Below are 15,887 nucleotides of genomic sequence, written 5' to 3' on the forward strand. Positions count from 1 at the left end.
CCCACCAGTGGAAACATCCTTTCCACGTCCACTCTATCTTTGCCTTTCATTATTCTTTAAGTTTCAATGTTCCCTGGACCTTCCAACTCCATTGAGTAGAGGTCCAGTGCTGTCAAACGCGCATCATATGCTCACCCACTCATTCCTGGAATCATTTTTGTTACCACCATCTATCCAGACACCCACGTGAAGAAAAAGAAACACGCTCAAACTATTGAAACTTTGCGATGTTGTCTGGCTCGAAGGGAGACACAAAATGCTGGAGTAACTCAGCGGGACAGGCAGGATCCACGGAGAGAAGGAATTGGTGACGTTCCCTTCTCTCCAGAGACGCTGCCTGTCCCGCTGAGTTACTCCAGCATTTTGTGTCCACCTTCGATTTAAACCAGCATCTGCAGTTCTTTCCTTTCCTCGGCTTGTACTCGCTGGAATTTAGAAGATTGAGGGGGGATCTTATAGAAACTTACAAAATTCTTAAGGGGTTGGACAGGCTAGATGCAGGAAGATTGTTCCCGGTGTTGGGGAAGTCCAGAACAAGGGGTCACAGTTTAAGAATAAGGGGGGAAGTCTTTTAGGACCGAGATGAGAACGTTTTTTTTCACACAGAGTGGTGAATCTGTGGAATTCTCTGCCACAGAAGGTAGTTGAGGCCAATTCATTGGCTATATTTAAGAGGGAGTTAGATGTGGCCCTTGTGGCTAAAGGGATCAGGGGGTATGGAGAGAAGGCAGGTACAGGATACTGAGTTGGATGATCAGCCATGATCATATTGAATGGCGGTGCAGGCTCGAAGGGCTGAATGGCCTACTCCTGCACCTATTTTCTATGTTTCTATGTTGTCTGACCCGCTGAATTACTCCAGTACAACACGTCAAACTATCTAATCCCAATTAATGTCGTCATTCTAAGACTTCTGTCCATTTTCAGCTGCAGCATTGATGTTTTAATGTGCACTTGTTAATGAGAAGGGGCTTGTGGAGTACACGTGAGTGGAGGCGTGAGTGAGGTTTGGCGCTAGGACCCTGGGCTTTGCCACTGACAGAGCAGAGCCAGAGTCCCAGCCGCAGCCTGTATATAAGCCGCTGTCCACAGCCTGGGTCTCAGCTTCTCCTGCGGTCACACGTCCTGACAGAGAGAGTGTGTGTGTGCAGAGATGAACATGAGCTTCGAATCCACTCAGACCTCGTCTTACAGAAGGAGATTTGGGGGTCTCGGCACCACCCCCGGGGGCAGATACAGCTTCACTAAGAGGTACACATGTTATTATCACCCACCACAGCTCCAGCCAGCCTGGATGTGAGCAGAGGCAGTCAGTCCTGTCCAAGCTGGGACTCCCTGCTCCAGCCAGCCTGATCTCCCAGCGGACGGGGTGGACACCTGTCCGGGAGAGGAGCATCTCTCCTGGGGGAGCAAAGTGCTGAGGAGTTTTCAGCGTTTGCTAGATTCCCAGCGCTGGGTCAAACGTGTAGTCTGCGCTGTTTGTATTTTCACATCGGCTCTCGTTCTGAGAATTGTCGAGGACACTCTTGTGTCGCTTCTCTGCTGCCTCTGGACTCGGGTTAAACTGTTCACACCTCAGACGTTTATTTGTGACTTTATTAACTTGTGCTGGGTATTGTCATTGGCAATCTCAGCTTCATTCTGTGGGGATGTGGGCAAGGGTGTGTGTGGTGTGTGTGTGTGTGTGTGTGTGTGTGTGTGGGGGTGTGTGGGTGTGTGGGGGGGTGTGGGTGTGTGTGTGTGTGTGGGGTGTGTGTGTGTGGGGGTGTGTGTGTGTGGGGGGGGGGTGTGGGTGTGTGTGTGTGTGTGTGTGGGGGGGGGGGGTGTGGGTGTGTGTGTGTGTGTGGGGGGGGGGGGGGGGGTGGTATCTTGTATCTTGTGGCCATCACTTCCGAAGAGTCCACCAGGGACTATACTGGAAGTATCCTATACCCACTAGGGACAGTTTTTACATTTATCAAGCCAATTAACCTACAAACCAGTCCATCTTTGTGAAGGGGCATTGTAAGTGCTGGCAGAGAGTGCGTATCAGTATTGGTTGGACAGGGAATGTGGAGACTGTCCTGGGTGTGGTGTAGAGAGCCAGGCGGGTACAGGGAATGTGTGTGGGATGGGGAAGAGGTTATCGGTACTGAGGAACAACACTGGGGAAGGGGGAGGGGGGGAGAGTGGTGTTGATGCTGAGAGCGGGAGCTTGGTATTGTGGGGAGAGGGCGGGGTTGGTATTAGGAAGGGTGAAGTCTTGGTAGGGAGAAGACAGAAAGCGAGTGAGACCTTGATGCTGAGAAAAGGAGGGGAGAGGAGTCATTCCCCTTTCTCTTCTCTCTTCAGGGACACTTTCTTCCCAGCTGTTATCAGGCAACTGCGCCATCCTGACAACTGGAGGCAGCCCTACGTCAGTGGAGATCCTTGGACCATCTCTGATCGGACTTTACTGGCTTTATCTTACACTAAACATTATTGACGTTACTCCCTTTATCATGTATCTGTACATTGTGGATGACTTGATTGTAATCATGTATTGTCTTTCCGCTGCCAGGTTAGCGTGCAAAAAAAAAAAGCTTTTCACTGTACCTCAGTACATGTAACAGTAAAGTAAACTCAAAAACTTCACAGAGAAGGGAAAGATGAGGGGGTATTGCAAATGAGAGTGAGAGTGGCAGATGGCTCACTTTATTTCACTCAGCCAATCTGAAGAAGTGCCTGTTGGATTCTCAGCCAGAGACCCTCCTTTCCCACCCCTCCCCCCTCTCAGCTAAAGATCCTCCATTCTCCCACACTCAGTCAGAGACTCTGCCGTCCCTCCCCCTCCCACCATCCCCATCCCCCTCCCACCATCCCCCATCCCCAACCACAGGGTCCCTCCCTGCTTCATGCCGAAGGCATTTTTGAAGAAATGGCACCTCCCTGTGGCATGAGAATTCTACAGTGGTAAAATCCTTCAGCAGGGTGTAGAATGACTGATTTGTTGTGAAAATGTTATGCAGCAGAACAAACTGTTTACTCATCGTGTATGGGGCAGGGAGGACATGTTAAATTGGGAGTCAGATGGGGGAAAAAGGGGGAGGACGGGAATTAAAGGAATCCAGAGGCTGTGGGAATAGTGAGGAGATGATGGGGGAGAGAGTAGGTGGGTAGATGTCAGGAAAGACCTATATCACAGGGAGCAGCAGAGCTGGTGAGAGGGAGGGGACGGGGAAGAAGGTGCCTTTCCACTGAAATCATGATCACTGACTTATTTTCCCGAGGTTGTGATTGATGCTGAAGACTGTCGACAATTCTCTGCCTCAAAATACTGAGTCAAGAGTGCATTGGCAAGGGTGAAGTCCACTAGAACTGACCTGACAAGAGCACAAAGTTGGTCATTGTTTATTAATGTATTATTGTTACGTGTACCAAGATTACCAGCTACCCTCTCTCATGCATGTCAAATCTCCCAAGACGCAATCTCAAAGAGGGGCTCTCTCTTCTGGGAAAGCTCGCACATGAAAACTGAAAGATGCAGTAACAGAACCACCAGAGCAAAATAATGGGATCGGGCATTCAGCATGGATAGTGAGAAAGAAATCAGCGTTTGACTGAAATACCCTGCAAATCTTTGAGGGTGTGACTTGTAAAGTAAGATGGAGCCAGTGGATGAGATGTATTTATAGATTTCCAGATTCTTTGATAACAGCCCACACAGGAGGTTAGTCATAGAGGTTAAAGCACATGGACTGGGGGATGATGCACTGACTTGGATAGGGAGCAAAGATGGGAAGCATCAGGTGGAAACAGGAGGTGCCTTCTCCTCATCCTTGACTGAATGTGCCGAGTGGGACACCACAGAGATCGGTGATGGGAACCAGCGGTTCACAATCCACATCCATAGTTTGGCTGAAGGGATCAAATGTCATATTTCCAAGTTTGCTGAGGGAACAGAGTTAGATGGGATTGTGAAAAGGGCGGAGTCTTTAAGAGGATGTGGACAAGCTGAGTGAATGGGTGAGAACATGGAAGATGTACTGTATTGTAGAGAAATGTGAGGTATCTGTGCTGATGTGAAAAGCAGAATGTCTTATAAATGGCGAGAGACTGGGAAATGGAATCATTGATTTTCAAAGAGATCTAGACTTATGACAATAGACAATAAACAATAGACAATAGGTGCAGGAGTAGGCCATTCAGCCCTTCGAGCCAGCACTGCCATTCAATGCGATCATGGCTGATCACTCTCAATCAGTACCCCGTTCCTGCCTTCTCCCCATACCCCCTCACTCCGCTATCCTTAAGAGCTCTATCCAGCTCTCTCTTGAAAGCATCCAATGAACTGGCCTCCACTGCCTTCTGAGGCAGAGAATTCCACACCTTCACCACTCTCTGACTGAAAAAGTTCTTCCTCATCTCCGTTCTAAATAGCCTACCCCTTATTCTTAAACTGTGGCCCCTTGTTCTGGACTCCCCCAACATTGGGAACATGTTTCCTGCCTCTAATGTGTCCAATCCCCTAATTATCTTATATGTTTCAATAAGATCCCCCCTCATCCTTCTAAATTCCAGTGTATACAAGCCCAATCGCTCCAGCCTTTCAACATACGACAGTCCCGCCATTCCGGGAATTAACCTAGTGAACCTACGCTGCACGCCCTCAATAGCAAGAATATCCTTCCTCAAATTTGGAGACCAAAACTGCACACAGTACTCCAGGTGCGGTTTCACCAGGGCCCGGTACAACTGGAGAAGGACCTCTTTGCTCCTATACTCAACTCCTCTTGTTATGAAGGCCAACATTCCATTGGCTTTCTTCACTGCCTGCTGTACCTGCATGCTTCCTTTCATTGACTGATGCACTAGGACACCCAGATCTCTTTGAACTCCCCCTCTTCCTAACTTGACACCATTCAGATAATAATCTGCCTTTCTATTCTTACTTCCAAAGTGAATAACCTCACACTTATCTACATTAAACTGCATCTGCCATGTATCCGCCCACTCACACAACCTGTCTAAGTCACCCTGCAGCCTTATTGCATCTTCCTCACAATTCATTTGCAGGTAAAACTTGTGTGCTGGGTCTGCAAACAATTGTGAGGGCAAATGGCTATGTTGACCTTTTATTCCAGGAGCCTTTGAATAGAGATATAGAAAATAGGTGCAGGAGTTGGCTATTCGGCCCTTCAAGCCAGTACCGCCATTCAATATGATCATGGCTGATCATCCAGAATCAGTACCCTGTTTCTGCCTTCTCCCCATATCCCTTGATTCTGTTAGACCGGGGAACTATATCTAACTCTCTCTTGAATACATCTGGTAAATTGGCCTCCACTGCCTTCTGTGGCAGAGAATTTCACAGATTCACAACTCTCTGGCTGAAAAGGTTTTTCCTCATCTCAGTCCTAAATGGCCTACCCCTTATTCTTAAACTGTGACCCGTGGTTCTGAACATCAGGAACTATACAGAATACAGAAATAAAGAAGTCTTAGTGCAATTGTACAGCACTCAGGACCCTCTCTATTTTACTTTCAGAAGACTTCCACTTTATGAATTCCGATCTACCTGCAAGTAGTCGTTCTTATATTTGTCAGGTCCTGTCCAATGATATTAAAATCAGCCATTCTTTGATTATGACACTTAATTTCCAGACAACACTTATCCCTTTCTGTAACTGTTTGAAACTTGTAGAGTTATGGTCATTATCCCCATTGTGTTGACCCACTGACACTGCATCCACTTGCCCAGCCTTCATTCCCTAGGATTAAGTTTGGCACTGCCCAATTCCTAAATGGACTACCCAGGTATTGGCACAAAAAGCTCTCCTGGAGACGATCCTCGATACACTCCAATCCAGGCTGCACCCTGGTGAACCTCTTTGGCACCATCTCCAAAGCCTCCACATCCCTCCTATAGTGTGGTGACCAGAACTGCACACCATACTCCAAAGGTTGCCTGAGCAAAGTTTTATACAGCTGCAACAACTTCCTGACTCTTGTACTCAGTTCCCCATCCATTGAAGGCAAGCATGCTGTGTGCCTTCTTTACCACCCTATCCACTTGTGTTGTCACTTTCAGCAGAGTATGGGCTTGCACCACAAGATCCATCTGTACATCAGTGCTTCCATGGCTCCTGCCATTTACTGTGTACTTTCATCTCACACTTTAATCTCCTTGTGTGCAATACCTCGGTATTAAACTCCATCTGTTTTCTGAGACCTATTTGCCTGTGACTAAAGTCTACTTGCCTGTGACTAAAGAGGCTATAAAAATCTCCAGCAATCACCTTCCTTGCTTCCCTCTGTATCCTGAGATACATCCCATCAGGCCTTGGGGGCTTATCCATATTAATGTTATTCAAGACAACCAGCATCTCCACCTTCTTAATATCAACATAATCTAGAATATCAACATATCTCACTTGTACCTCACCATCATCCATGTCTTTCAATGTGAAGTGCTCCTTTAGAATCTCTCCTAGGTCCTCTGGCTCCACACAAAAATTCCCTCCTTTGTTCTTGATTGGAGCTACTCTTTCCCTGGTTACACTATTGTTCCTGATGTACATATAAAATGCATTGGGATTATCCTTAATCGTGTACACCAACTGTACACCGACTTCATGTTCACTAATCCAAATTAGTTTAATCTCTTCCAGCAAGGTTAACCTATGACAAGCTTTTGTTGGCACTGGACCTGTACTCGCTGGAGTTTAGACAATAGACAATAGGTGCAGGAGGAGGCCGTTCGGCCCTTCGAGCCAGCACCACCATTCAATGTGATCATGGCTGATCATTCTCAATCAGTACCCCGTTCCTGCCTTCTCCCCATACCCCCTGACTCCGCTATCCTTAAGAGCTCTATCTAGCTCTCTCTTGAATGCATTCAGAGAATTGGCCTCCACTGCCTTCTGAGGCAGAGAATTCCACAGATTCACAACTCTCTGACTGAAAAAGATTTTCCTCATCTCAGTTCTAAATGGCCTACCCCTTATTCTTAAACTGTGGCCCCTTGTTCTGGACTCCCCCAACATTGGGAACATGTTTCCTGCCTCTAACGTGTCCAACCCCTTAATAATCTTATAAGTTTCGATAAGATCTCCTCTCATCCTTCTAAATTCCAGTGTATACAAGCCTAGTCGCTCCAGTCTTTCAACATATGACAGTCCCGCCATTCCGGGAATTAACCTAGTAAACCTACGCTGCACGCCCTCAAAAGCAAGAATATCCTTCCTCAAATTTGGAGACCAAAACACACTTTAGAAGAATGAGGGGGGACCTCATTGAAATGTACAGAATAGTGAAAGGCTTGAATAGAGTGGATGTGGAGAGGATGTTTCCACTAGTGCGAGAGTCTAGGACTAGAGGTCATAGCCTTAGAATTAAAGGACACTCTTTTAGGAAGGAGATGAGGAGAAATTTCTTTAGTCAGAGGTTGGTGAATCTGTGGAATTCTTTGCCACAGAAGGCTGCAGAGGCCAAGTCAGTGGATATTTTTAAGGCAGAGATAGATAGATTTTTGATTAGTATGTGGGGAGAAGGCAGGCGAATGGGGTTAGTTTTTTAATGCGTTTTCTCTGTCGCTGCAAAACTATGAAACGGTAACACGATATTCCCCACCTGGTGTTTTCCTCTTTGCGCTATCTATTGTACATGTGTATGGTTTGATGGTACTCATGTACAGTATGCTTTGGCTAGATTTTATGCAAACAAAGTTTTTATCTGCATCTTGGTACCCATGACAATAATAAACCAGTACAAACCCAAACAAAAATGAATACAGTTAATGGCAGAACCCTTAACAGTATTGATGCAGAGGGTTCTTGGTCCACGTCCGTAGCTCCCTGAAGGTTGTTACATGGGTAGATAGAGTGATAAAGAAGGCATATGTATAACTTGCCTTCAATGGTCAGAACATGGAGTGTAAAAGTCAGGAAGTCATTTTGCGGTGTGATAGAGCTTCGGTTTGGCCACCTTCAGAGTATTGTGTGCAGTTGTATTGTGGAACATCATCTTTTTTTTAAATAAATTGAATTGTTACAAGCCACATATACTACGACTTCTTGCTGATCCCTCTGCCCCATTAAAATGCCCTGCATCTCACCCTGGCACCAAGGAAGCATCCTGTCATTCCTGGGTTTTGGCTGCTCTCCTTTCAATCAAGTCCTCTATCATCATAATGCTCCCAGCATTTTGCCTCTCCTGTTGATCAGTCAGGAGGTGGCACATTGGTAGAGCTGCTGCCTCGCAGGGCCAGAGACCCTGTTTGATCCTGACCTCGGGTGCTGTTTGCGTGGAGTTGTACATTCTTTCTGTGACCACATGGGTTTCCTCCAGGTGCTCGGGTTTCCTCCATATCCCAAAGACGTGCATGTTTGTAGGTTAATTGGCCTCTGTAAATTGCCCCTAGAGTGCAGGGAGTGAATGAGAAAGTGAGATAACAGAACTAATGTGAATGGGTGATCGATGGTTGGCATGGACTCGGCGGGCCGAGAGGGAACACTGTCTCTTTCAATCAATAAAGGACCTGCCGCTGGACAAACCTCCTGCAGGTGGTCACCAGGGACACTGGAAGCCTCCATGATTCCATACATTACTGGAGGATCCTGGTAAGAGTCCAAGTTCTCCTGATGTGGACAAACCTTTAATTACCTTAGCAATCTATATACAACAGGGGTTCCCAACCTTTTTCGTCCCATTTACCCCTGGCAACGTTTCGAAAGTAAATTTACCCCCACCCTGTTTTGTTCAGTAATTTGAGTCTACACTTCGACCATAATAAAGCAACCGACAAAGGGGAAAATTTAAAATACTGTTTTTCACATTATTATTTTGTTCAAATTTACCCCCTGGGTCGGCGAAATTTACCCCAGGTTGGGAACCCTTGATATACAAGGAGTAACTAATTACCCTTTGGTGTGTAATTCCACTTGAAATACAACCTTCTGCAATCTGAGGTCCCACCTTTGGTTTCACTTCAGCAAATGAAAGTGATGAAGAAAGTTAGAAATACCCAGCTATTGCTGAAGAAGGGTCTCGACCCGAAACATCGCCCATTCCTTCTCTCCTGAGATGCTGCCTGACCTGCTGAGTTACTCCAGCATTTTGTGAATAAATACCCAGCTATTGCTCGTCATCAATGCCCTACTCACTGGGAAATTGATGCACACCGGGATCTGCTGTACAGAGCCAGTTAGATAGTTCTATGATCTCTGTACCTTTGAACCAGTGAAGCCCCCATTCACCAAGGATCCTTGTCCCTGATACGAGTAATCATTTGGTCCATTTCCTCCTTTGGTTCAATGCCTTGCAGATCCTAGCTGTTTGCATACCCTTGCACATCATTTATTGTTGGGCCATATTGATCACTCTATCTTTGGGAAGCATTTTAGCCAAACTGCATTCCTTGATGTCAAACATTTTAGCTTCTCGTGCTTTTGTTTTTTTACAAAGCTTGGTGGATTTTTCTTAGTAATTACTATCCCCTTGCTGATTGAGTGGACTGTTCCAGCTGCTACGGTCAGGCAAATGCCTCCGCTGTCACGCAGTGAAAACAGAGAGGATGAGACGGAGTTTCTTCCCATAGGCCATCAACTCTCATATCACCAGGGACTAATTTAATTTACTGTATTAATTTATTTTTTGTGTTAATTTTTTTTCTCTATTCTGTTTTGTAGTTTTAGCACAATCCGCAGGCGTTGCCACTTTCATTTCACTGCACATCTTGTATATGTATGTGACAAATAAAGTTGATTTGACTTGACTTGTTTGCTGTATGAACCAGTGATAGTTAGTGATGGGATTGAGAATCTGAGTGGTGATGGTCAGGATCCACCAGGTGGCAATGTCGTGCAGTGGTGCCTGGCAGTCCGGGAGATCCTGACAGTGGCACTCACCTCAACACCCAAGTCGCCACGACAACATATATCAGAATTGGGGGTATTTGGTATGGTACCACAGTCGATATATCCCCAGTCAAGGCAGCACACAAGCAAAGCATTTCACTGTTACCTCAGTGCACGTGACAATAATCAACTAAACTAAACTAATTCCTAAGGTAATTAATTCCTGTTGAGTGAACATGCACTCCACAGCTCTTCAACAAGCAAACACCACTGGGGGAATTTACCTCCACTGAAGGTTGTACTACAGTGTATTTAGTAGACATACTACTGGCAGCTGTTACTGTATAGTCATTGGTAGCGGACATTTCTGGCCATATTGCAAGCAGACACACAGCTGAGTGCATTATTTCCTTACAGTGAGTATAATCCCTCTGCTGCCTTTCTGTAATATTGTGTATAGACACCCCACTGGCAATATTTACTGCAGGGGAGTCGGTTTACAACATGGGTGTGCCTGCAGTGTCCACATGCCATTGGCGACAGCAAGCAAAGTGCCATGATTCTGCGTCCCTAATTTAGGGTAGTTACAGTAAGTTTACAGCAAACTGGAGCCATTACTGCTGTACAAACAAAGATCCAACCCACATCAAAGCTTATTGAAATGGAATTACATCCCACTTGATTTGTGATATGTAGATAAATAAAAGGGAAAGATTGGTAAATGCTTGTGGGTCCTTGCAGATTGTGGCAGGAGAAATTATCTTGGAGAATAAAGAAATAGAAAGGAAATTAAAATATATATTTTGTCTGTTTTTATAGAGTCAAAGAAAATCTTCTGGGGATAGTGATTAACAAAGGGAATGAATGAGGAGCTCAAAAAATTAGGCATTAGAAAACATTAATACTGGGGAAATTAATGAGTTTTGATTTTAAAAAATATGGCTGGGGAGATGGTAGATGTGTGGCTTGATATCTCCCGATATTACATGACTACTGGGAATGTCCCACAGATTGGAATGGAGCAAATGTAACCCCACTATTAATGAAATTAAGGAGAGAAAACTGGGAACAAATAATTAAATAATCAATTGATTAATTAGTTATTAAAACAATTAATTAGGCTGATATCAGGTGCAGGATTTTATTAACAAAGGCATTTAGGAAAAAAATAGTAGGATTGAGCAAAATCAACATGGCTTTTTGAAAGGGCGATCATGTTTGGATTTTTTTGGTGGCAGAATAGACATGGGTAAAACAGTTGATGTCCACTTGAACTCAGAAAATCTTCAATGTGCCACACAAAAAGATTATTAGTGAAATTAGTTGGCATAGTACGAATGGTGTGGATTTGCAAATCTGTTAATGGGTGAAAAACAAAACGGACAAGGGGGGGGAGGGGCATGAACTGGTTGTGAGGCTTTGACAAGGAGGTGCTACAGGGATCAGAGTGAGGCCGCTAGTGTTCGCAATCTCTATCAATGATTTGGATATGGGAACCAAAGATAATGTATCCAAATTTGCGGATGATACAAAGCCTGGTGACTGTGTGGGATGCAGAGAGGTTTTTTTTGGGGGGGGGGGGAGAGGGGTTGGAGAAGTGGGATGTAGACTGGCTAAGTCAATGAGTGGATACATGGCAAGTTGATTCTAATCTGGAAAAAAATGTGAGATCCTGCACATTGGTACAAAAATAGCAATGGTGAGAGTCTGAAAGGCTTTGGTTTTCAGAAAGATCTGGGTGCCATTCTACACAAGTCATTGAAACGCAGTGTATAACTTCAGCAAGCAATTAGGAAGACAAACAGTATGTTTCTTTTATTGTGAGAAGATTTGAGAGCACGAGTAGAGACATTTTGCTACAATTAGATGAAATCCTGGTGTGACTGCAGCTGGAATGTGGTGGAAATGCGAGGCTGCAGATGTTGGAATCTGCAGCAAAAGCAAACTACAGGAGGAACTCAGTGGGTTGGAATATCAACTGATGTAAAGAGGGAAATAGTTATGACAGGTGAGTACATCAGACATTTGACAGGTAGATTTGTAGGATGGAGGGTCTTTCCTATCGTGAGAGATTGTGCAGCGTGGACCTGTAGAAGAGTGGAGGGGTGGTCTTTAATGAAAAGCACAATACCTTCTACGGGGCTTGAGAGGAGAGATGGAGAGTTGACATTTCTCTTGCCTAACTTGTCTAGAGCCAGGGGTCACAGAGTCAAAATGAAGGGTTGCCCATTCAGGATGTACAAGAATATCTTCACCCAGGACAGTGAGGGCTCAGTCCTTAAACAGATTCACTGCAGAGCCACAGACAGGGATATGGGTCCAGTGCCAGGAAAGTATTACTGAGGGAGGAGATCAGTCATGATCTTATCACATGGCAGAGTGGGGGTGAAGGCTAAATGTCCAGTAGTTTCCCGGGGGGGGGAGGGGAAGGAGGGGGAAGGGGAGAGCATTTTGTGAGAGTACAGCCCGCTGGGGTACTTTGTTTTTGCACTACAATCAGACGTACAGACAGCAGGGCATTTACAGATGCACACTGTAAACACTCAGATAGCTGCCTGTGACACAGAACATTTGAGTATGGATTGGAAATCAGGCAATTGCTATACTGCAGTGTGTACACACTACACTGGAGCTGTTATTGTACCACAGCGGGTGTACCTTGCACTGGAAGCTGTGACTGTACCATAGTGCGTGTACACACTACACTGGGGTCTGTGACTGTACCACAGTGGGTGTACCTTGCACTGGAAGCTGTAACTGTACCATAGTGCGTGTACACACTACACTGGGGTCTGTGACTGTAACACTGTCTACACTCCACTGGGGGCAGTAACTGCAGTACCGTGTGTACACGGTACAGAAAATGTATATCCCATCAGAAAATACTCCATTTTCTAAGCCAGTCTCTGCAATACAATGGCTCTGCTGGGCTGAGTTCTTTCTCGCTCTCTTGCTGAGTTCAACATGTGCAGGTCTATCTAATTTATTGTGTTGCGATATAGGATGTGACATTCAGAGCAGTATTTACACTAAAGCTGACAGCTGCCCCTGGTGTTTGTAGACACAGTTAATGTAAGAATCAATGTGTTGCTGTCTCCAGTCCCATCCCCCAACTGTCTTCACAGTCCTCTCTGTGACAGTTCATGAACTCCCATGGGCTGTGAACTTTAACTTTTGGCAATCGATCTTGTTATAAAGACCGCAAAAAACATTTAAGCTTTGTTGGATGACGTATAATTGAGTTCTAACGTCACAGTAACATAGAAACATAGAAACATAGAAAATAGGTGCAGGAGTAGGCCATTCGGCCCTTCGAGCCTGCACCGCCATTCAATATGATCATGGCTGATCATCCAGCTCAGTAGCCTGTACCTGCCTTCTCTCCATACCCCCTGATCCCTTTAGCAAAAAGGGCCACATCTAACTCCCTCTTAAATATAGCCAATGAACTGGCCTCAACTACCTTCTGTGGCAGAGAATTCCACAGACTCACCACTCTCTGTGTCCTCTGAGCGCTGACAATGGTAGGGGAACAGGTATGGTGCAGCTAATAGAGCTGCTGCCTAGAGCTTGAGTTATTCCCTTATCATATACTGTAAATGGATTGATTGATAACCATATATTGTCTTTCTGCTGACTGGTTAGCACGCACCAAAAAGCTTTTCACTGTACTTTGGTACACGTGACAATAAATTAAACTGAAACCTGGTTTAATCCCAACCTCCAGCGCTGTCTGTGTGGAGTTTGTACATTCTTCCTGTCACTCCCTCGGGGGGTTTTCTCGGTTTTCTCCCATACCCCAAGGATGTGGACGTTGGTAGTATAATTGGCCACTTATATAAATTATCCCTTGTGTGGTTAACTGGTAGAACCTGGGGGCAGTTGATAGGAATGTGGGGGAAAATAAACTTGGAATAGTGTAAAAAGAGAAGTCCATGTGCACCTCCTCTAACTTCATCTACAGCATCTGTTGTTCCCGATGTGGCTTCCTGTACATTGATGAGACCAAGCACAGACTCAGCAACCATTCCGCCGAATATTTGCACTCAGTCCGTCGAGGCGCGCTGGATCTGCTGATTGCCAACCATTTTAAAACTGTGGTGGACCTCCTCCATTGCTAAAGTGAGGCCTTATGCAAACTGGAGGAACAGCATTGTGTACTGGTCTCTCCTGCTGATGAAAAGACGGATATATTTATCTTGGAGGAGTACAGCACACGATGGCAGGTTGATTTTGGACCAGATGTTGGCACGGAACATCTGTCTCAATCAAGACCATTGGCTGCAAACGAAACCAGTTGGGGCTGAGGTCTAATGCTCTGTCCAGCTTGGTTCTAATTGTATTTAGATGTTATATTGGGAGCACTTTTGGCAGCACCACCAGCAAGTATCCCATTCAGAATCACGCAGATATGTTGGTCTAGCTGGTCTATCTCGCTCTAAAAGATGCACAAAAGAATGTGACAGTTGTTGCCCCTCTGTTCAGAAGGTGCCCCTCCCTCCAGAAGGCCTGGGGTACAATGGAATGGAGACTCTGTCACCCGGACATGGTGAAGGGCCTCGCGTGGCTTGTGGCCATTGGTGTTTGGGCAGTACCTTGGGTTAGCCTTTGGGCAGAAGGAGAGGAATCTGAGGCAGGTACTCAAGATGAGGAATGGGAACGGTGGTGAGGGATAGGTTAATACCAGTGGTCGAGAAGATCAATAAGTACATGGTTAAAGAATGTTCAGAAAATTATGTGCAGTGAATGCTTGGTTCTCTGGTTCACTGCAGTAAGAGGCACATCAGCTGCAGATCTGCCCAGCAGATGATGAGGCCACGATGGACACTTGGTTCCATGAGTACATTTCCAAGACAGCCAGGGTGGTGCCCAATGGGGGAAATGTAAAGTTATTCATTGAAGGATAACAGGATAATGGGGAGCTGTGGGCAGCCGAGTGAAATGGGCATTTGGAAGGCAAATGTGAGTTATTGCTGGGAAATGTGATTGTGGTATGAAGATTAAGAATATAAAGCAGAGAGCACGATTCTAAAGGGGCTAAAAGAATGAACATTCAGAAGCCTTCATATGGATCATTGAAACTAACAGGTTAAGAAGCGTTTTAAATAAAGCACACTGGACTTTTAACAATGGCAAGGAATTCAGGAGCATGATGACATTTTAGCTGTGGCCAAACCAGTGAATATAGAGTACAGTGTCCAATCTGGGCGCCAAACATTAGGATGGATGTGACGGGACTTTAGTCATGTGGATGATTTGGAGAAGCTTTGGTCAAGTTATTATAAGAAAATATCTGCAGATGCTGGTACAAATCGAAGGTATTTATTCACAAAATGCTGGAGTAACTCAGCAGGTCAGGCAGCATCTCGGGAGAGAAGGAATGGGTGACGTTTCGGGCGACCCGAAACGTCACCCATTCCTTCTCTCCCGAGATGCTGCCTGACCTGCTGAGTTACTCCAGCATTTTGTGAATAAATACCTTGGTCAAGTTATTAGCAGGCTGGAAGATCTCTGCTATTCATATTTGGGATATGAGGTGAGGAAAGAGTTAAAATTAAGCATACCGTTTGTTGATTGGTGAGTTTACTTTCTTGCACAGGTCTGTTCTACCAGTCTCCTCCAGAAGCTCCATGGTCCGAATGAAACAACAAGTTAACTACCCAACTAAAGTTGCAGCGATGTACCAGGAGAAGCTCAACTTCTCCCTGTCGGACGCCCTCAACGCAGAGTTCAAGGAGACTCGAACCAACGAGAAGTTTGAGATGATCGAGCTGAACGACCGCTTTGCCAGTTACATCGAGAAGGTGCGCTTCCTGGAGAACCAGAACAAGGTCCTGGTCACCGAGCTCAACCAGATCAAGGGGAAGGAGCCCAGCCGGCTGGGGGAGATGTACCTGGACGAGATCAGGGAACTGCGGCAGCAGATGGACCAGATGAACAACGCCAAGGCTCGCCTGGAGATCGAGAGAGACAATCTGCTGGATGACCACCACAACCTGAAACAGAGGTATGGCCCACCTACCCCAGGTCAGAGCAGTGAGAGAGGGGGGGGGGGTAGGGGTCACATTACCC

At 45.7% G+C, this 15,887-nt stretch overlaps 1 protein-coding gene across 1 annotated transcript in view; it reads left to right on the plus strand.

The window, feature by feature from the left end:
- Window positions 1–1,080: 1,080 nt before the first annotated feature.
- The window catches only part of gfap (glial fibrillary acidic protein), a 34,901-nt gene continuing 20,094 nt past the window's right edge, over window positions 1,081–15,887 (plus strand). Inside the window, exons 1-2 of the mRNA XM_078424594.1 lie at window positions 1,081–1,251; window positions 15,415–15,822. Coding sequence (XP_078280720.1) covers window positions 1,154–1,251; window positions 15,415–15,822 — 506 coding nt within the window. The 5' untranslated portion in view covers window positions 1,081–1,153. The remainder of the gene's footprint in view (window positions 1,252–15,414; window positions 15,823–15,887) is intronic.

Source organism: Rhinoraja longicauda, chromosome 29, assembly GCF_053455715.1.
Source record: "Rhinoraja longicauda isolate Sanriku21f chromosome 29, sRhiLon1.1, whole genome shotgun sequence".
Taxonomy (NCBI): Eukaryota; Metazoa; Chordata; class Chondrichthyes; order Rajiformes; family Arhynchobatidae; genus Rhinoraja; species Rhinoraja longicauda.